The 20,227-nt window shown below is 40.4% G+C and overlaps 2 protein-coding genes and 2 non-coding genes across 4 annotated transcripts; all 4 read left to right on the forward strand.

The window, feature by feature from the left end:
* The first annotated feature begins 447 nt into the window (after positions 1 to 447).
* Positions 448 to 1,386, forward strand: LOC107278025 (uncharacterized). Its single transcript, XM_015793967.3, has one exon. The coding sequence runs from the start codon at positions 658 to 660 to the stop codon at positions 1,171 to 1,173; it is 516 nt and encodes a 171-aa protein (XP_015649453.1). The 5' UTR covers positions 448 to 657; the 3' UTR covers positions 1,174 to 1,386.
* A 5,848-nt stretch (positions 1,387 to 7,234) lies between these two features.
* On the forward strand, positions 7,235 to 8,128 carry LOC9272243 (uncharacterized). The gene has a single exon (XM_015793919.3). The coding sequence runs from the start codon at positions 7,377 to 7,379 to the stop codon at positions 7,923 to 7,925; it is 549 nt and encodes a 182-aa protein (XP_015649405.1). The 5' UTR covers positions 7,235 to 7,376; the 3' UTR covers positions 7,926 to 8,128.
* A 5,898-nt stretch (positions 8,129 to 14,026) lies between these two features.
* Positions 14,027 to 16,307, forward strand: LOC107281987 (uncharacterized). Its single transcript, XR_010734343.1, has 2 exons — positions 14,027 to 14,413; positions 15,940 to 16,307. It is a non-coding gene; the product is annotated as an uncharacterized protein (transcript).
* Positions 16,308 to 17,347: 1,040 nt separating this feature from the next.
* On the forward strand, positions 17,348 to 18,312 carry LOC4344780 (uncharacterized). The gene is made up of 2 exons (XR_010734286.1): positions 17,348 to 17,753; positions 17,961 to 18,312. It is a non-coding gene; the product is annotated as an uncharacterized protein (transcript).
* Positions 18,313 to 20,227: the final 1,915 nt, after the last annotated feature.

A 20,227-nucleotide genomic window follows, 5' to 3' on the forward strand; every position in this document is an offset into this window, starting at 1 on the left:
CATCTACTTAGTGACAAAAAGAATTTTCCAGTGATACAGTGGGAGCTAGACGTACTACTGGTACATTGAAACAGATGTAGAACATTTGTACACACATACACAAATATAATTAAGGTGTGTGCCCATTGTGTATTACTAGTATTACTACTTCTCTGATCATGGAGACAGTCATATACTTACACACGTACTATGCCATACACAATTAACAACACATCACAATTAATTTTAATCCATGACCAGATCAACTCATCATGTATCGGTCAAGTCCAACACTGTGAATACACACGTACGGACCAACAAAAATCCATTGACCACTTCCTCTCTCTCTTCGTCAACACCAGTGCCCAGCTACTGTTCGGTCAAACGCCACGGTTAGCTTAGCTCACCTGACCATTTCGCCGCCGCGGCGTGTCGTGGCGCGTGGCGTGGCGTCGCCGGCTACAAATACGGCAGATCACTCGACAACATTTCATATCCTCATCCATCCATCCAGGAGCATCCACTGGGCATTAGCTCGAAGCTCGGGACTCGCCGCGACGACGCGATCGATCGGACATCGGAGTGAGCGAGTTAGTAGGTGACTAGGTGTTCGATCACCGTGCCTGGTGGCTGTGGTCGATCTAACTAGCTAGCTAGCTCGATCGATCGCCGGAATTAATGGCAGCCATGGCGTCGCCGACCTCGCCGTCGTCGTTCCTCCCGGCGCACCTCCTGCGGCCCCACGCCGCGTCGCTCGCCGGCGCAAACGTGTTGGTGAGGGACGCTCCGCCTGAGACAGGCGGGGGCCCGCACCACAACGCCGTCCTCCGACAGCCGCCGGTGATGTTGGCGGCGGCGGCGGGCACTCCGGAGCAAGGCAGTGGCCCACACTACAACGCGGTCACGCAGTGGAAGCCCAGGGGAGGAGATCAACTCCGACTGCCCGCGTCGCCGCCGGTGATCTTGGCGGCGGCGAGCACTCCGGAGCAAGGCAACGGCCCCAAGACCAACGCCGTCCTCAGGCGGCCAACGCCGCCCGGTGGCGCCGGACCTAGAGAAGGCAGCGGCGGACGCGGCGGAGTGATCCACGCCGTCGCCGACTCCGCGCCGCAGAGGCCAGGCGCGCCGGCGGAGGGCGCCGGCGGCAATGGTGGAGCTGTCCATGTCGCCCCTGCTGCTGCTGCCTCTTCTTGAGTAGAAAGCTAATGAAAAACGCACAAAATTAAATTAAGATCTGATTAATTTCCAAAATTAAAGTAAGATTTTCTAGAGGTAGCTAGATTACTGTATATGATATTATGATGTAGTGGTAGTACGTACATGTACATGTCTGAGTTGAAGTTCAGATAAAAATGTCTGAACTTCAGTTGGAAATGAAGGGAATAAAATCAAGCAGATTATATAAAATCAAGCAGATTACCAAATATCATGCCTTGCATATACTCCTATTCAAGTTCCTTTCTACTTTGATTTTGTAATATATTATAGTTCAGATCTTTGTGCATGAAACCCTGTAATTAAAACGAGCTCTAAAGCCTACACTAGTGCTATACATAATACTTTTTCGAAACAAGTTGCATAAGATAGTGCGACGTTTCTATTATATAGTTGGAAAAAAAATACAAGTCCATGGTCTTGGAAGTCTATAGTCAGGAAAAAGAAAAAGACAATCACATCATACGTATACGTATGATCCTACTGCTAGAAATAGAACAAACAGACAACACCCATAAGGAATGGGTCTTCTGAACGACGCCAATGCACGAGCACCGTCCGCCTCCATCCGTCCTAAAGAACCAGGACTTGGTTTTCACCTAAATAACCCATTAGGAGTAATAAGCTGTTATACATAATACATTTGTAACAAACTGTTTGATATACATCATGAGTAAATTGGCACCAGGATATATTGGACCATACAAAATTCAAGCTAGACGTGAAGAAGTTGCATATCAGTTGGAATTACTAGAAGAATTTGCAGGTATACATCTAGTATTTCATGTATCACAATTAAGGAAGTGTCTCAGAAAACCAACAAATCAAGTTCCACTACAAGAACTAGAACTACAACCAGACCTAAAATATGAAGAAATGCCTGAACGGATTTTAGAGACAGATGAAAGAAGACCCAGGAATAGAAGTACTACATTTTGTTGAGTTCAATGGAAAAATCACACTGAAGATGAAGCTACTTGGGAAAAACGGTTGGAATTGTAGCGTGATTTTTCAGAACTATTCTTCCTTTGAGCTGAATCTCGGGGAAGTGATTCTCTTTATGGGGGGTAGGTCTGCAACATACTCAAAAATTTCAAATTTTTGAAGAAAATTTATCGCGACGATTTTTTCATTTGGCTCTTATTGAATTTTACTAAATTGGAGCATTTTATTTTTTTTATTCTTTTCAAATTTATATCTTAAAATAAATACCTTTCGTTTTATTTTAAAAAATATATCAAACCTCTTGATACTCTGAAAATCTTATTTAAATTTTCTTGCCAAAGTTCAAAAATTCCTCAAACTTCTCCCTTTAGATTCCATCTCCTTTGAATCCTATTCAAAAATCAAAACCCTCCACACAAAATCCCTAAAGGTTCCTATTTGTTAGGGCCGAATTTCAGTCTATTTGGCCCATTCCTTCTTTCTTCCTCTCCACTCCACTCCCTCCTCCTCAGGCCGCCAGCCCACCTAGAGTGTGGCCCAGCCGAGCCGGCCCAATCAAGAGCGGCCCAGCCGGGCCCGCGAGGTCACCTCCTCTCTCTCCTATGGGCGCCGCCGCCGCCGCCACCGCGCCACCACGGGCGCCGCCACAGCCCAGCCAATCCCGCGCTCCGCCGCCGCCGCCGCGCCACCCCCGCGCCGCAACCACGCCTCCACCGCCGCAAACCGGGTCACCCCGTGGCGCCCCCACAGCCACCGCCGCCGGCTCCATTTCCGCGGCCGCCGCCGCTGCCCACCGTTCTCGCCGCCGCCGCACGACGCCGCGCCACCTCCCGAGCCGCGTGTCGCCGCCGACCACCGAACCTCCATCGCCGGCCAATCCGACGAGGACACCCGGCGCCGCCATCCGTATCCCGAGCCGACGCCGCGGCGTGCCGTCGCCGGCTACAAATACCGCAGCTCACCGGACAACATTTCATATCCTCATCAACCGCATCCGCATCCATCCATCTATCCACCTCGCTCGAAGCTCGATTGTCGCAACTCGCCGCGACGTGATCATCGGACATCAGACTGAGTTAGTCTCGTAGGTGTTCGATCGATCGCCGGGATGGCATCAGCCTTGGCGCCGTTCCTGATCCCCGCACACCTCCTGCAGCCCCACGCCGCGTCGGCGTCTTCCGGCCTGCAGCTCGCCGGCGCAAACGTGTTGCTGAGGGACGACGCTCCGCCCGAGGGAGGCCGAGGCCCGCACCACAATGCCGTCCTCCTCCCACAGCCGCCGGTGATGTTGGCGGCGGCGGCGGGCACTCCGGAGCAAGGCAACGGCCCCAAGATCAACGCCGTCCTCAGGCGGCCCACGCCGCCCGGTGGCGCCGGACCTAGAGAAGGCAGCGGCGGACGCGGCGGAGTGATCCACGCCATCGCCGACTCCGCGCCGCAGAGGCCAGGCGCGCCGGCGGAGGGCGCCGGCGGCAATGGTGGAGATGTCCATGTCGCTCCTGCTGCTGCTACCTCTTCTTGAGTGCAAAACTAATTAAAGACGCGCAAAATTAAATTAAGATGTGATTAATTTACCAAATCCGAGGCTTGTTTGACAGGTTACAGTAAATACATAGATTCATAATTTTGTAAGATTTTCTAGAGGTAGCTAGATTACTGTATATGATATTATGTAGTAGCACGTACATGTACATGTGTGAGTTGAAGTTCAGATAAAAGTGTCTGAATTTCAGTTCGAAATGAAGGGAATAAAGTCAAACAGATTACAAAATGTTATGCCTTGCATATACTCCTATTCAAGTTCCTTTCTACTTTCATTTTGTAATATTAATATTATCATTTTTTTTCAAAAAATATCTATCTATTATATTATTAAAACAGTCTTGAAAGAAAGAAATATGTTCGCTGTGGAGGCTAGAAATTCCCACATTAATCGAAGAAAAAGAAATGAACAGTTCAAATAGAGTACAATTTAGAAATATCAAAAATTCGAAATTAAAAATAAGTAGTATTAGAAGAAGAGTCCTTATTGAACCAAATACGAGATTAATTAAAATTCAGAATTAAAAATAAAATAAATTCTGAAATTAGAAAAGGGAAAAAAGAGTTCAAGTAGAAATAGAAGTTAGAAATATCTAAAATTCGGAATTAAAAATAATTAATATATGAAGAAGAGTCCTTATAGAACTGAATAAGAGAATAATTGAAATTTAGAATAAAAATAAAATAAATTTCGAAAATAGAAAAATAATTATAAGAGTTCAAGTAGAAATACACTTTATAAATAAAAAAATATCAGAATAAAAAAATATGGAATTTTTTTTTAAAAAAATTAATCAATCTAGAACTCAACGACAACAAATAACAGTAAAAGAGGACAAGTAATAGGCATGTAAATCAGTAAGGTGGTGAAGGGTTGATGGGACATCTAAAAATTATAAACAAAACCAGAAATAGAACCCCAAGGATGATTAAGAGGTGGAATGACAGACAGGACATTAAGCAGCATAGTCATGACAGTTGGCGGGACTTCTATAAAGTAAAAAAATAAATCGAAATAACAATCATGTTTTATTTTTAAAATCTCAATGATAATAAATAGGGGAGACAACGGGCAGACCATACAGGAGTATAGTGGTGTGAAGCCGCTCTTCTAGAAATTAAAAAAATGAATCCTTAAAATTCGAAATAAAGAATAAAATAAATTTTGAAGATAGAAAAATAATTCTAAGATTTTAAGTAGGAATACACTTTATAGATAAGAAAATATCGGAATGAAAAATATGGAATTTTCAAAAAAAAAAATTAAAGTCCATGTAGACCTCAACGATGACAGATAATAATAAAGAGGGGAGAAACATTAGGCCCGTAAAGGAGTAAGTTGGTGGCCGTTGATGTGACATCTAAAAACTATAAATGAAACCACAAATATAATCCCAATGATGATTTTCTTTTACTGAAATAATCCCAATGATGATTAAGAGGAGGAACGATAGACAAGCCGTTAAGCAGCACGGTCACAATGGTTGGCGGGACTTCTAGAAAGTAAAAAGTAAATCGCAATGACAATCATGTTCGATTTTTCAAATCTCAATGATAATAAAAATACATGAGTATAGTATGGCGAAGCCGACGGCGGTTGGGCAGATTTCTACAAAGTAAAAAGATGAACCCTAACGATAATTATGTTCAATTTTTAAAATCCTATCAACAATTAATATGGGAGACAATAAGCGGATCATAGAGAAATACAATATTGACGTTTGACAACACTCCTAAAAATTATAATAACAGAACGTGACGAGACAATGGACTCTAAAAAGTAGAAGGTGTATTTTTTAAGGTTTAATGGAAGATAAATAAAAGCCGTGATATAGATCGGGTAAACAAATAAAGGGGTGATAAAAGAGCAAGAGTTAACGACTGGTGTGACTTTTAAATAAAAACTATAAAAATTTAAGGATGATAAGGTTCGGTCTTTTAAGGTTATAAGACAACATAATGGCTATTTAATAAATTTTAAGTAATTTCAAATATAGAAAAATAGATAATTTTACATGTGTGCTAGCTTTTGCGCGGATCACCCAGCTAGTTTAGAAATATTTGAATGATATACAAACACCAAGAGACATCTCTTGAGAATTTAAGGCCGTTCTATATGTACTCCAACCGCAAACTTCAATTTACTCGTTTTTCGTTAGCACGTTTCCTAGACTGCTAAACGTTTTCTGTTGCAAAAGAAAAAATATGTAGAAGTTGTTAAAAAATCAAAATTTCAAATTTACAATAATTAATATTTAATTAATTATGTGCTAATGAGTTTTCTCTTTTCGTTTTGTGTGCCCTGCAAATATTCTTGGTGAAACAAACGAAGCCAAATCCGTTCCGATAACCCCAAAACTCGCACTTTCGTTGCACATTAACTAAAACACAATTTTTAAGTCACATGCCGTTGCCGTTGCCGTTGCCGGGCCGCTTCTCCGGCGTTTTCCTCAGTTCACCACATGCCACCTCCTGCAGCTGGTCCTATACCCTTACTGCAGGTCTGCAGCTGCAGCTCCGCCATCATTCTTCTTCTTCTTCTTCTTCCTTCTTTTTCTTCTTCTTCCAGCAGCTCATGCCGGCATCAGCAGCGTCCCCATCACCACCAAGAACAGCAGCATGCTAGTCTTCGTGTCCAGCTCCGGCGGCACCCATGGGCAGGGCAAGGAGGCGGCGAGTGCGCAGGAGGGCAGAGCCGGCGAAGTTGCTGGCAGCGGCGAGAGCGAGACAGAGGCATGCCGCGCCGACCAAGGCCCGCTCGGCGGCTGCAAGTAGAGGCCGAGGCGGCGGGATAGGAGGAGGAGGGAGACCGCGACGGCGGCGGCATCTGTTGAGCGGTTAAGGTGGTGGCATGACTGTCACACACACTCCAAGCCGAGACGTGCGGGACGGATTCAACATCAAATAACTTTGATTTGATCTAACCTCTTAAAGACGTTATAACTGGAACCAAATTTCTTATAGTCAAATAACATACTTAGGGCATATTTAGCAGAGCTTGAACTCATAAATTTAACACCATGAGTTGAGTCTGGAGTAGAGTTATGGAGCTGCCTAAACCTAGATCCACCTCGTTAGTTTATTTTGTGAGAGTGCTCCACCCAACTACACTCCCATTCTAGGTGGAGCTGAAATTATTTAGCTAGACTACAGCTCTAGTAGAGCTGTAGAGGTAGAGTTAGAGCTGTGCCAAACTGACTCTTCGTACTTACGGTGACACCATGAAAACGAGAGTGAAAACACTGACATGTATATAATACATACGGTGTGTCCACTGTCCACTCCATGGTGTATTACTGCTTCTCTGATCGAGACACTGATGCACTTCAGCACTTCGCAATCGATGACTAGATCAAACACGTACGATCACCACATGTAAATCGGTCAAGTCCAACACTGTGAATACACACGTACGGACGAACAAAAATCCATTGACCACTTCCTCTCTCTCTTCGTCAACACCACTCACTAGCTACTGTCCGGTCAAACACCACACACCTGACCGTTTCGCCGCCGCGGCCACGCCCACACGCGGCGTCGCCGGCTACAAATACCGCAGCTCACCGGACAACATTTCATCGTCGATCATCAACCGCATCAGCATCCATCCATCCATCCATCCGCCGCGCTCGAAGCTCGATTATCGCAACTCGCCGCGACGTGATCATCGGACATCAGACTGATCGCCGGAATTAATGGCATCAGCCTTGGCATCGCCGACCTCGCCGTCGTTCCTCCCGGCTCACCTCCTGCGGCCCCACGCCGCGTCGTCGTCTTCCGGCCTGCAGCTCGCCGGCGCAAAAGTGTTGGTGAGGGACGCTCCGCCCGAGACAGGCGGAGGCCCGCACCACAATGCCATCCTCCTCCGACAGCCGCCGGTGATGCTGGCGGCGGCGGCGGGCATTCCGGAGCAAGGCAGTGGCCCACACCACAACGCGGTCCCGCAGTGGAAGCCCAGGGGAGGAGGAGAACTCCGACTGCCCGCGTCGCCGCCGGTGATCTTGGCGGCGGCGGGCACCACTCCGGAGAGAGGCAACGGCTCCAAGACCAACGCCGTCCTCAGGCGGCCCACGCCGCCCGGTGGCGCCGGACCTAGAGAAGGCCGCGGCGGACGCGGCGGCGTGATCCACGCCGTCGCCGACTCCGCGCCGCAGAGGCCAGGCTCGCCGGCGGAGGGCGCCGGCGGCAATGGTGGAGCTGTCCATGCCGCTCCTGCTGCTGCTGCTGCTGCCGCCTCTTCTTGAGCACAAAACTAATGAAAAACGCACAAAATTAAATCAAATTAAATTAAGATGTGATTACAAAGATTCGTAATTTTGTAAGATTTTGTAGCTAGATTACTGTATGTGATGTAGTAGTACGTGTACATGTACATGTGTGAGTTGAGGTTCAGATAAAAATGTCTGAATTTCAAATTATGTGAATAAAATCAAGCAGATTATCAAAAGTTGGTCTTGCATATTCAAGTTCCATCTTTCTACTTTCATTTTATATATATCAGCTCAGATCCTGTGCGTGAATCCTTGTAATTGGGAAAGAATTTTTGTCACTCGAATAGACACACAATTATTTCATACGTGCTATCTAAAAGTCATTGAAAAGTTTTTAAAAAATTGATAACATAGCTCAATACGTATACTAAATTGTTAACCGTGGTTTACCCCAGAGTTAGCTGTTTGCTATACACGAGTAAATTAATAATATATTAAACCCAGTTTGGTCACATATACAGTTCGATTATTATGCTTGAAAAATTGTTTCACACTTTTACTAGTACCAATTCAACATGATTTGCTGTTAATACCACATTCTGTTCATGATCAACTGCTCTCTAGTTGACCTGAAGTCAATGTTCACACTTGTCGTCTTGGTCTTCATCTCCTAGGTGTTGCAACTTGTATCACTGGCTTCTTTGCAGTAACGACCGGTTCAGTTTGATGGATATATAAAATCTCGGACATTGTACTATTATAATCTGCATCCACTTCAATTCTCGGATTATCTGTGGTCCCCCAATTTCATTCTTTCTGTTACATGAACATAGTAAAACGTAGTCGCAGTTTCCCGATTTTGAGATGTTGTATAGCATGGGGTAGGAAAAAAAGGAAATGCTACGGGTTACCGCACACACTTGGACTATGTTCTTCGTTCAAGGATCACAATCTCATCTTTCTCCTTTTTAGCATGTACGCTTCCCAAAATGTTAAACGGTGTGTTTTTTTACGAAAGTTTCTATATAAAAGTTGTTGGAAAAAATATATTAATTCATTTTTTAATTTTAAGTTGATACTTAATTAATCATGTTTTAATTCATTGCTCCACTTTGAATGCAAAGAGTAGGGGTTCCCAACTCCTCCAAAATAACACAGCCTTAGCTACCAGTACATCTTTGTTTTTTTTAAAAAAAAATCCATGAGCTCTGCAACAATCGTGTTCTCACTAAAACCTGGCACTTAGTAAATAACTAACAATTGTGAAGTAAGTGTAGCTCCATTGCGTTTCCAGTGGTGAAACATATCCATCCGAGTTCACGTTCTAGACTTAACAGTTGGCACGAGTGCTCGTATTTATGGTTAATTATTTTTAAGTGGTAGATGACGTTCCTTTCGGAGATGTTCACAGGAGTGTGTGGGCAATATACCCCTCGACAATGAAGATCTCCACAACAAGGTGATGCCCAGTCTTTAGAGATATGCTCACGCGCATGTGGTAACTTTGTAAATACGTGGTCTTTGGAAGTGTTTATATGAATGAGTGTACGCACGTTTATACGAGCTTCTCTATCTCACTGTACTGTATTCCAAAAAAAAAGTATAGTACCAAGTATATGAGCATGGTATGATGACTTAATTAACCTTAAACCTTACTTTTTTTTAGATAATAGAATAAATCACAGCATTTGCTTCAAAGAAGCTATTGCTAATTATTACAAAATTCGCTCAACAAATAGCACAAACCATCCTCTCAAAGAAGAGCACAAATTATCCTCTCAACAAAGAGCACCAAAGAGCAATAAAAGATGCACAAACAAATGACCTCCAACATAAGACAAAAATCCAATATTATTGGAACCTATTTGTAAATCTCCATCCATTGACGAAAATCTGCATAATCATTGACTCTAGATTACGACATGCAACATACATGAGTTCACTGCTATCATCAAATCTCTGTAGTTGTGTCCAAATCCAGAGCAAGTGCGTTACCCTGAAAATTACTTGCATATATGATTTAGACGGGGATTTATCAAACATCATATTATTTCTACTAAACCATAGAGCCTAACATATAGCAGATGCTTCTACAATGATAAGTTTTTTTTAGTTTTTCATCAATTCCCACAAGCCAATTCTCAATAAATGAGATATACTATGTGGATGATATAGACCAAAAGAAATATATATTGATCTCCAAAGTAATCTAGCAAAAATGACATTCAAAAAAAATAAATGATGAATCGTCTCATTTTTCATAAAAAAAACATCTTATGCTACCATTTTAATTCCTTCTCATCAAATTAGTTAGAACTACTCCTTTAAAAAAAGCACATAAAAATCTTAATTTTAAGAGGTATTTTAAGTTTTCAGATAGTCTTTTTCTTGTTGATATGGTTATTATATACTCTACATAAATAAAACGAATTGACCATTTTGATAGAAATTCCATTTGAATATATCATTTTCTTTGATCAAATCTTACTAGGTTTTGTGGAATATATAGTATTACTGTTATATATCCTTTCGTCTTAAAAAAACTTAATTCCAACAATAATCCTGAACACATGCGTGTATATATTCATTGCGAGAATTGTTTTTTTTTTATGGAGTAGTATTACCTAACGACCAGGCAAAAAAAATGCTACATTGGCCTACTAACACGAATGACCTGGACTTGGGTCGTTGGGAAAAAAACAAATATTGCTTTATCAAAAATAAAATAAACACGCTTTAAATAATTAACTAATTACTCATAATTAATTAATTGCGAAAACATATAGTATTATATGACGACGACTGGAGTGGACTGACTATTGATCTGTTTACATAAGAGTAGCAGAGCGAGATAGAGTGATCAGTGCAGCAGCAGCAGCTAGCTCTCTTCTCCTCCAGCGACTAGCTAGCTTAGCTTAGCTAGGAGCCTAGGATATGGCAGCCATGGCCTCCTTCATGGCACTGGCCGGCGCGTGCCGCCGCCGGCCGCAGCTCCTCCGGCCATCGGCGGCTCGCCGCCTCAGCTTCGTCTTCCTCAGTCGTCCATTTCCTCCTGCTCCTGCACCCTTGTTGCAGCTGATCCAGCGGCAGCGCCATCGTTCTTCTTCTTCTTCCAGCATCTCGGAGAACGGTGCGGCAGCGCCGGTGACCGAGAATCTGCAGGCGGCGGCGGCGAGGCGGCGGAGGCAATCGGCCGGCGGCCGCCCGGCAGCTCCGAGGGGAGGCCGCGGCGGCGGCGGCGTGAGACCGACGCCGCCCGGTAACCCGAGAGAAGCGCAGAAGGGCGGCGGGGTGATCCACGCGGTGGCGCCGCCACCGGCAGCGCCGACGAGCAGCAAGCCTAAGCCTGAGCCGCCGGGCTACCCGAGGGAAGGCGGCGGCGGCAATGGCGGAGTCGTCGACGATGTTTCTCCTTCTTCTACCGATACCTCGACGTCTTCTTCTTCTTCCTCCTCCTCTTGAGGATCGAGAGATTGAAAAAAGAGTGAAGAAGAAGCTATGAATTGCTACTGCAACATCTCCATTGATCGATTGGATTGCTTAGCTTTGCTGCTGCTCGTTTAATTTCCTCTGTTTATGTTTAGCACTGGATTAATTAGTTGCAAGTAGTTCAAGTTCAGGATATATATAATTTGGGTTGCTGCATATTTGCAAATTGTAAGTTAATTTGTAACATGTAGTGTTTGTATAATTGTATTGTATGGTGTATATATATATATTTGTACTCTACTCGATCGATTAGAAGAAGATTTAATTTAGTGATATCGTTCTAATGAGCAGGCCATAACTGCAATTAATGTTCAGCTTGATTCATCTACGACCTGAACTGGATAATCTTATCGTTACTTTTGAACAGGCAGGCGTAGCTAGTCAGTACACTCATTGTTAGTTGGTGCAGTTGAGCAAATGACAAGAGAGATAGATACATATACATAGTACTAGTAGTTAGTAATGTGCATTAGGTACTCAGTACTAAGTCTGGATGATTCTTGAGCAAACAGATGAGACAAACAGGTAGGGCAAGATGTGAGGTACATGAAGCTAATTAACAAGTACCCTCTCCGGCCCACGGTCAAGATTCGTATTGCTAAGTTGCTGTTTAATCTAATTTTAGTTTGCTATGGCCGTGTTTAGTTATTTTGGTAAAAAAAATTTGACATATACGGACACACATTTGAAGTATTAAATGTAGACTAATAACAAAATAAATTACATATTCCGCCTGTAAATTGCGAGACAAATCTATTAAGCCTAATTAATCTATCATTAGCAAATGTTTACTGTAGCACCACATTGTCAAACCATGTCGTAATTAGGCTCAAAAGATTCGTCTCACAATTTACATGCAAATTGTGTAATTGGTTTTTTTTCTACATTTAATGCTTCATACATGTGTCCAAATATTTGATGTGACGAAAAAGTTAAAAATTCGAAGGGACTATATTTCAAAATGATACGAGTAATTAACTATAAGCACATATATCATATCCCACTGGTCCGTTCCAGCAGACAAGAGCAGTACTGAAGCCTTGCCAGGTCATGCATGTACTACTCATCAAGCCAAACTATGATATACTCATGATATAAGAGATTTTAAGTTTTTTTTATATTGTTTGACCACTCGTCTTTTTCAAAAAAGCTTAAAGTACTTTGGATAATAAAATAAGTCAAAAAAATAAATAATAATTCTAAATTTTTTTTTGAATAAAACGAGTGGTCAAACAGTGTATGAAAAAACTCAAATTCGCTTATATTATGAGACGGAGGGAGTATATTCGTGTAAATAATCTGGCAATGCAATGCTAACTACGAGTTGGTGGCAATCGAAATCGAGTTGGTAGCTTAGGTTTCAATGCAGGAGAGAGCAGTAGTAAATCGAGGTAGGTGAGAGTGATCGGCAACAGGAGCAGGTTTTAGTAATTAAATTCGTCCAAGCTCTTTATAGGCTGCTAGTGTTTGTCTGCATCGTTTTGGCTTTCATCTGCATGCATGCTCAGCTCAGCTCCATTTCGATTCATTTAATTTCTTGAGTTTGGAGAGCAGGTGGAGAGTTTTCAAGACGAGATAGGCAGCAGAGACCTCGGACGACTGTTTGATTTTGATTTTTTTAGCCAATTATTATCGTTAATTGTCTATTTGATTATTATATGAAATAAATTTAGATGTTTTTTTTCGAAAATTCATTTCTTTTACCGAATTTTAAAAATAGACTTAACAGAACAATTTAAAACAAGTCGTCTAAAAGCTTTTCTTTACAAGAAAACATGGTTTTCAAAACGTGATGTAAATGATCCATTTCTAATAATCCAACGAATAAGCTGAAAAGATCGGCAATGCATATATGGCTCAAATGACGGCAGTTTGCGTACGTTTGTATGCGCCCTTGGACACTAAGGTTGATTAATTAATTGCATGCCAGCAACACTTATTATCAAGAACTTTTTCGCGTTGATCATGTAATTGCTCAGTTTGACCAATCGTTAATGGGATCTTCAATATGACAGTAACAGTTTGTGCATGTGAGTATCAAGTTGATGAGGGCAATTAGCAGAATCAATACGTGCTTTCAACGTAATTTTAGTAGTGGCTAGATTGTTTGTCTCTTACAATATATGTGAATAGACGCATTTGTAACAACATGGATATGGTGTTACGTGTATAGTAGTGACGGAGACAGTGCCCTATCACCACGAACGGGTGCCCGCGCTCCATGCATGCCACAACACACTACTCCCAAGGTATATGCAGCGTTATGTACCTTGCATACTTGCCTCATAGGTTCTAATTAATGGAGATTAATTAGATGATAAATCAGAAAACGAGAAAGCAAGGGCCAAACCATCAAGCTGTAGCCATAAAAAACATCAAAGGCCAAATAGGTTCAAAACAATATAACTTACTAGCACCTAGCACCTATGCTCAATATAATACTAGCCTTAAAATCTAATTTATCTGCAATAACATTAATCTTATCCAGGCATCAGAAAATTTCTAGATCCGTAACGGGTGTGCAGTGGTGTTTGCGCGAGTACGTGTGCCGTGTAATCTTAGAAGATAAAAAAGAATCAACGTGCAAGGCAGGGGCATTATTGGCAAATCCACCTTCAAATTGTCCTGGACTAAAGCAGTAGAGCAGCAGAGAGCTCACCTCCCTCTCATTATCAAAGAGAGATATGGAGGAGGAAGACGACGAGAAGGTTGTGAAGAAGAGCAGCGCTAGCGGCGGCCTGCACGGCGAAGAGCAGGTCGATGGCGGACATGTCGTCACGGCGGAGACGGAGATGGCGGCGGCGGCTGCACCGTCGCGGCAGCCGCAGAGCATTCTCATCCGTGCCTTCGCCGGCTGCCTGCTCGCGCTGTGTGGCGGCGGCGGCGGCGATCCCTCCGATCCGCCGCCGCTGCGTCCACGGCCACACGGCGCCACCGCGGCCGTCACTGATACTACTTCTGCCGCCGCCGCCGCCGCCGCCGCTCATCATCTTCAACACGAGGCAGACGGAGGCAGCAAACATGTTGTAACCGTAAGTGCATCATTCATATAAAGCACTGGAAGTAACTATATTTTTTTAATATAAACTTAATGGGTACAGGGTTTCAATTTGGAAATTAGATTTTATGCCGGGGATGACCGAAATTTCAGAAATTTCTGGTCGAAATTATTTGAAAATTTAACTGAATTTGAATAAAATTTGATCAAATTCACAAAAAATTCAAAAAATCAAAAATTTCGGACAAGATTTGAGCATGCCGGTGGAGGCGAAATTACCAAAATTTCAAACCATACATTGGTATCAAAATTTTACCGTGTATCTCGAGATATTTTTCCAACAATGATAAATCTTCTCTTTTTTTCTTTTATACTAAGCCTAACTTAATTAGTTTGAGTTTTTATGACAGTTGTTGATCGATAGGTTATGTATAAGTATTTATAGAAATAAATATATAATTTAAAAATAGTTTACAACCATTTGTGTTAGTCATATATTGGTACTGCCAAAATCTAGAAAGTTTTGTCACTACCAACATATATATATCAACATATGTTTGTTATTCACAACTTTTGGTGGCAAATCTAACTTTGCCAAACACAGATTAAAATGCTAACAACTTGATAGGGCAAAATTTAGCTTCGAACAAAAACAATCTAGAGTTTTTGGAGATATCATACTTTGATAACGATAGTTCGTTTAATCAGTAAGGTTGTATTTAGTTTCACACCAAAATTGGAAGTTTGAAGAAATTGGAATAATGTGACGGAAAAGTTGGAAGTTTGTGTGTAGGAAAGTTCGATGTGACGGAAAAGTTGAAAGTTTGAAGAAAACATGTTGGAATCTAAACAGGGCCTAAGTCTGGTAATTTGAAACAAGGTCATCTTTAGTTTGTGGGAGGTGTGAGCATATATATACACATCCCCATCAAAGTTTGGGTTCTCGTTGAAATCATTTTCAGTGCTATCTTTTCTACATTATTTGTACCGAGTTCTATTTTAGTATCTTTTAATTGCCCCTCAAAAGTACTAATATACTAATACATTTTTTCTTTTTTAAATTTGTAATAAGTATTTAAGATGTCGATGTGTATCTCTTATTATTGTTACTCCCTCCACTTCATAATATAAGGATGTATTTTAAGTGAATGTATCAGGATGTGTCATATTAATCCACCAAAATTTTCTTATATTATAGGACAGAGGGACTACTCCGTAATTTTCTATCACATTTTCAACTGAGCTAGAGAGATGTATCCGTATCGTCGTCTGCCGTATGGCAGCTGCCATCTGCTATTACTGAGTCGACCACATAAATATATTTATAGGTTAGTTAAATAGTTTGATCCATCAGTAGCACTAACGGAAACTGCCGTACGGCAGAGGATACGAGCGCATAGAGATGGTATTGAAGATTTCGGTTAATTAAATATTTCATATGGTGTCCTTAGTTGCGATACTGTATATATTTGGGCCCAAGTTTAACGTGGTTTTATTTCAGGATCGTATTTTTACATTTTAATCAGCATGTACAAAGCAATAATTTTGACACATATGCAGGAGGATTTATTAGGCACTAATCGGCCAATGCTGCTGGCTAGAACAAGACCTCCAAGAGGACCCGGTCCTCCAAGAGAAGGGAGAGGAGGAGGTGGTGGATCACACAACTAATTACCCTAATTAAGTTCACAGCTTAGATTAATCTTTCTGCTCTGAAGTTTGTCAAGCACTTTTAGCCAGGAAATTAGCTAGGAATGTACAAGTTTTGTACTTAGAGAAGGCATATTTTCGGATGTAAAAACAGATCGATATACACAACTATATGTGCAAGTACAGAGTTGATTGTTTTTTACATGTCAAACAGTAGCAAATCTGGTACATAATTAACAGTACCATACTCTTTCCATTATATAAATATAATTAAGTAACCTCTTAGTTGTTGATCAGGTCAATATCAAGTGTTCAGACAACTGACCAGCAAAAGCAAGAGAAATTCAGGATGTGTGTGAGAGATGCTGCAGTTCACATCTGGTTCAGTGGCCTTTCCATGGCTTAGCTGAACCTAACCCTGCAAATTGGTATACTACTAGTTTAGTTTGAGTTAATTAGTGAACGAGTTCAGTGTGCAGGTTTAGTTTATTCAGTATCTACAAATGCATGAAAAAGGCTGGGAATATTGTTTCTGCTTAAGTTGACTGCCAGGGAGCAGATAAGGCCTGGCACTGCCTCTTCTGTTCTGGCTTGTGATGAGTTGATGGACAGTGAAGCAAGAACTATATTGTGCTGAGCACACATAATATGCTCACTAGCCCTTGATTGTAAAAGTTATTTCCTAAATAGAAGATTAAGTAGTATCTAAAAGAAGAAGATTATACTCTACATCTCTTTAGCTTGCCACTAATCAGGCATGTATGCATGTGCTGGAAATATTCCTCTTATAAACTTTTGGAGCCACAAACATTGACCTTGCCCTAACAGTACTAGGAATGATGCATGGTTAATTCCTGTACAGATTTATGTGTAGTATATATTTTTCTAATTGATTTCTGTGTAGTATATTCAGATGGATAAGAATAATTATAACACAGTTGAAAGGGAGATGATCACAAAAAGAAGCACAATAGTACACACAAAAGACAGAAAAAGAAAGATACTTCAGGGGTTAATAGTTACCAAAGACTGCAGTCAGTCAACAGACTGCATTCAACAAATGATGATTCTATTCTCCTCCAGTCAGTCAACAGACTGCATTATTGTAGCAAGTTTCAGTGAACTTCTGGAAGAACAGATGTTGACTAAACAAATGGAGATAAACACCTAAAATATTTCCACGTTTATCTTTCACCAACAGATCACTGAATATTAAATTTCAGAAGAGCCAAAGCACTCTGCAGAGGTAGACAGTTTCTTTACACACATGGACGCTATCTTAATCAAGTCTCACATCTGAATGATTAATCACATCCCTTGCCAAAGCATCAATAAATAGAGCTGAAATGCAACCCCCATTGCTCACAAACCCCAAGAATTTCACCAAAAGGGAGTGCTTACTCTGAGCTAAAGAAAGAGTACTCTGAAGTCTGAAGTAGTCTTACTTCTTCCAAGCAATCTGAAGTCTGAACCTTAGAATGGATCAGAAGGATTAGCTGCAGATGAAGGAGAATACATTCCAGGAAGGAACAGCCATGGCGTCGTCCTCCTCATCATCGTCCTTTCTCGCTCATCCATCGTCGCTGCTGCGTCAGGTCGTCCATGGCTTCGCCGGCTACCTCGCCGGCCTCTGCCGTTCTCTCCAGAATCTGAAACCATCTGCAGCTCCGAAACAAGACGCTGACGACGAATTTGCCGTCAATAACACTGCTGCGTCAAGCTCCGTAAGTAAAACATACAACTGTACCAATTAATTTCAATAAATTTCATGTAATTGGTTCGTTCAAAGAACAATAAATTTCATGTAATTGCATGATCTAGCCATCTAGGTGCTCAATTGAGCGAGCCCAGTGATTGATCAGCAAGTTTGGTTGCTTTTTTTTTGGTCTTCTGAGCTGATGATTAATTTTGGTGTGTCCTTGTGAGAGCAGGAAGAAGTTGAGAATGTTCAGATGAGAACAAGAGCAATGCCGCGTTCTGAAAGGCCGGTTTTAAGAGAAGGGAACGGGGGAAAAGGCGGAGCACACCACAACGCTGGCCTTTAGCTTCAATCGATGCAAAGCTTTGATCGATCGATCGACGCGATCATTATGTACAATAATAAGTTCGGGTAATCCATGCATGGATTACTGTTCTTCGAACCGAGCAGTGGCTTTGATGATTTGTTACCCTGACTGTACGAGGAAAATATCAAGTGGAAATAAAATTTGCACTCACAGATTTAACCATGAGTAAAAACTTAGTAAAAGTTTTACTGTGGATAAATCTCAAACATATTCCTTATCCTATACTTGTTTTCGGGTTTTCACAGTATATGGGAAGTGGATTTTTGTCTCTCGAGGAGACATCCCCTCGTTTTGTGCATAACGTTCAAAAAGTTATAAAAAAATTTGAAAAATTTTGTTAAGATAGATCAATATATGACATATTTTTGCAAACAAAGTTAAAATCCGACTTATACAATTCGAAACAAAAATAACAAATTTGACAGTGAATTACGCATTCTATTCCTAGTCAAATTTGTTATTTTTGTTTCTACTTGTATAAGTTGAACTAGCATGGTGGCCCGCGCAGATTGCGCGGCTAGCATCATTACATTTTTTTTCTCATATAATAGTATATATGTTTTCTCATTATATTATTCAAACATATTAAAATGACAACATAATTTTAAATTTTGCAATAACTTTACAAAACTACTAAAGTGTAATATTCATATTATATTTTATATACGTGTTAGTTATTTATTATTTTTAATATCAAATTTTAGTTATTTGTAAATTATATATATTCCTATATGTACTCTAGACTCGTCTTTTAATATTTCTATTTTTTAATTCCGAATTTTCTGTAAATTGTATTTCTATATAGACTCAATGTTTTTCCTTCAATATTATTTATTTTTATTTCTGAATTTTCATATTATATTTTATATATGTGTTAGTTATTAATTATTTTTAATATCAAATTTTAGTTATTTGTAAATTATATATATTCCTAATGGACTCTAGACTCATCTTTTAATATATTTTTTAATTCCAAATTTTCTGTAAATTGTATTTCTATATAGACTCTATGCTCTTCTTCTAATATTATTTATTTTTATTTCTGAATTTTTTATTATTTCTAATTGTATTTCTATGTGGACTCTAAACTCATCTTTTAATATTCTTTAATTTTTAATTTCAAATTTCAGTTACTTCTAAATTGTATTCCTATATTTGTATTCCTATATTGATCTTAAACTCTTCTTCCCATGTTTTTCTTAATTTCGTATTTTAGTTATTTGTAAATTATATTTTTATACGGACTCTAAACTCTACTTTTAATTTTATTATGTTTATTCCAAATTTTAGTCAGTTTTAAATTCCTATATGAACTCTATACTCTACTTCAAATATTCCTTATCTTTTAATTCTGAATTTCTGTTTTTTTCTTAATTGTATTTCTATATGGACTCTATACTCTACTTCTAATATTCCTTATTTTTAATTCCAAATTTATATTATTTCCTAATTGTATTTCTATATGGACTCTATACTCTACTTCTAATATTCCTTATTTTTAATTCTGAATTTCAGTTATTTCCTAATTGTATTTATATATGGACTCTAGTCTCCTCTTCTAATATTCCTTATTTTTTTATTCCGAATTTCAGTTATTTCCTAATTGTATTTCTGTATGGACTCTATACTCTACTTCTAATATTCCTTATTTTTAATTCTGAATTTTAGTTATTTCCTAATTGTATTTCTATATGGACTCTAGTCTCCTCTTCTAATATTCCTTATTTTTTTATTCCGAATTTCAGTTATTTCCTAATTGTATTTCTATATGGACTCTGGTCTTCTCTTCTAATATTCCTTATCTTTTAATACCGAATTTCAGCTATTTCTAAATTGTATTTCTATATGGACTCTGCCTTTTCTTTTTCTCTGATTATTGTGAGAATTTCTAGGCCATGAGAGCGAACGTGGAGACTCTTTTTTTATTTCTTTAATAATATAATAGATTTGAATATATATGTTTGTTAAGTGACATATCACATGGCTATTCCTGCTCTTATAGACTTATCCTTCTCTTTAATTTCTCTCAGCTCTCTCTTATGCCGATCTTATCCTCTCCTTCTTCCTTACGCTGCAGAGATCTTAACCTCTCCTTTTTGTGCTCTGCAGCGAGGAGCGAGCAAGGGCGGCGG

Source organism: Oryza sativa, chromosome 8 (assembly GCF_034140825.1).
Source record: "Oryza sativa Japonica Group chromosome 8, ASM3414082v1".
NCBI lineage: Eukaryota > Viridiplantae > Streptophyta > Magnoliopsida > Poales > Poaceae > Oryza > Oryza sativa.

Bases quoted from the DNA above. Each gene is read 5' to 3' on its own strand.
- LOC107278025 (XM_015793967.3), top strand. From the start codon at position 658: ATGGCAGCCATGGCGTCGCCGACCTCGCCGTCGTCGTTCCTCCCGGCG.
- LOC9272243 (XM_015793919.3), top strand. From the start codon at position 7,377: ATGGCATCAGCCTTGGCATCGCCGACCTCGCCGTCGTTCCTCCCGGCT.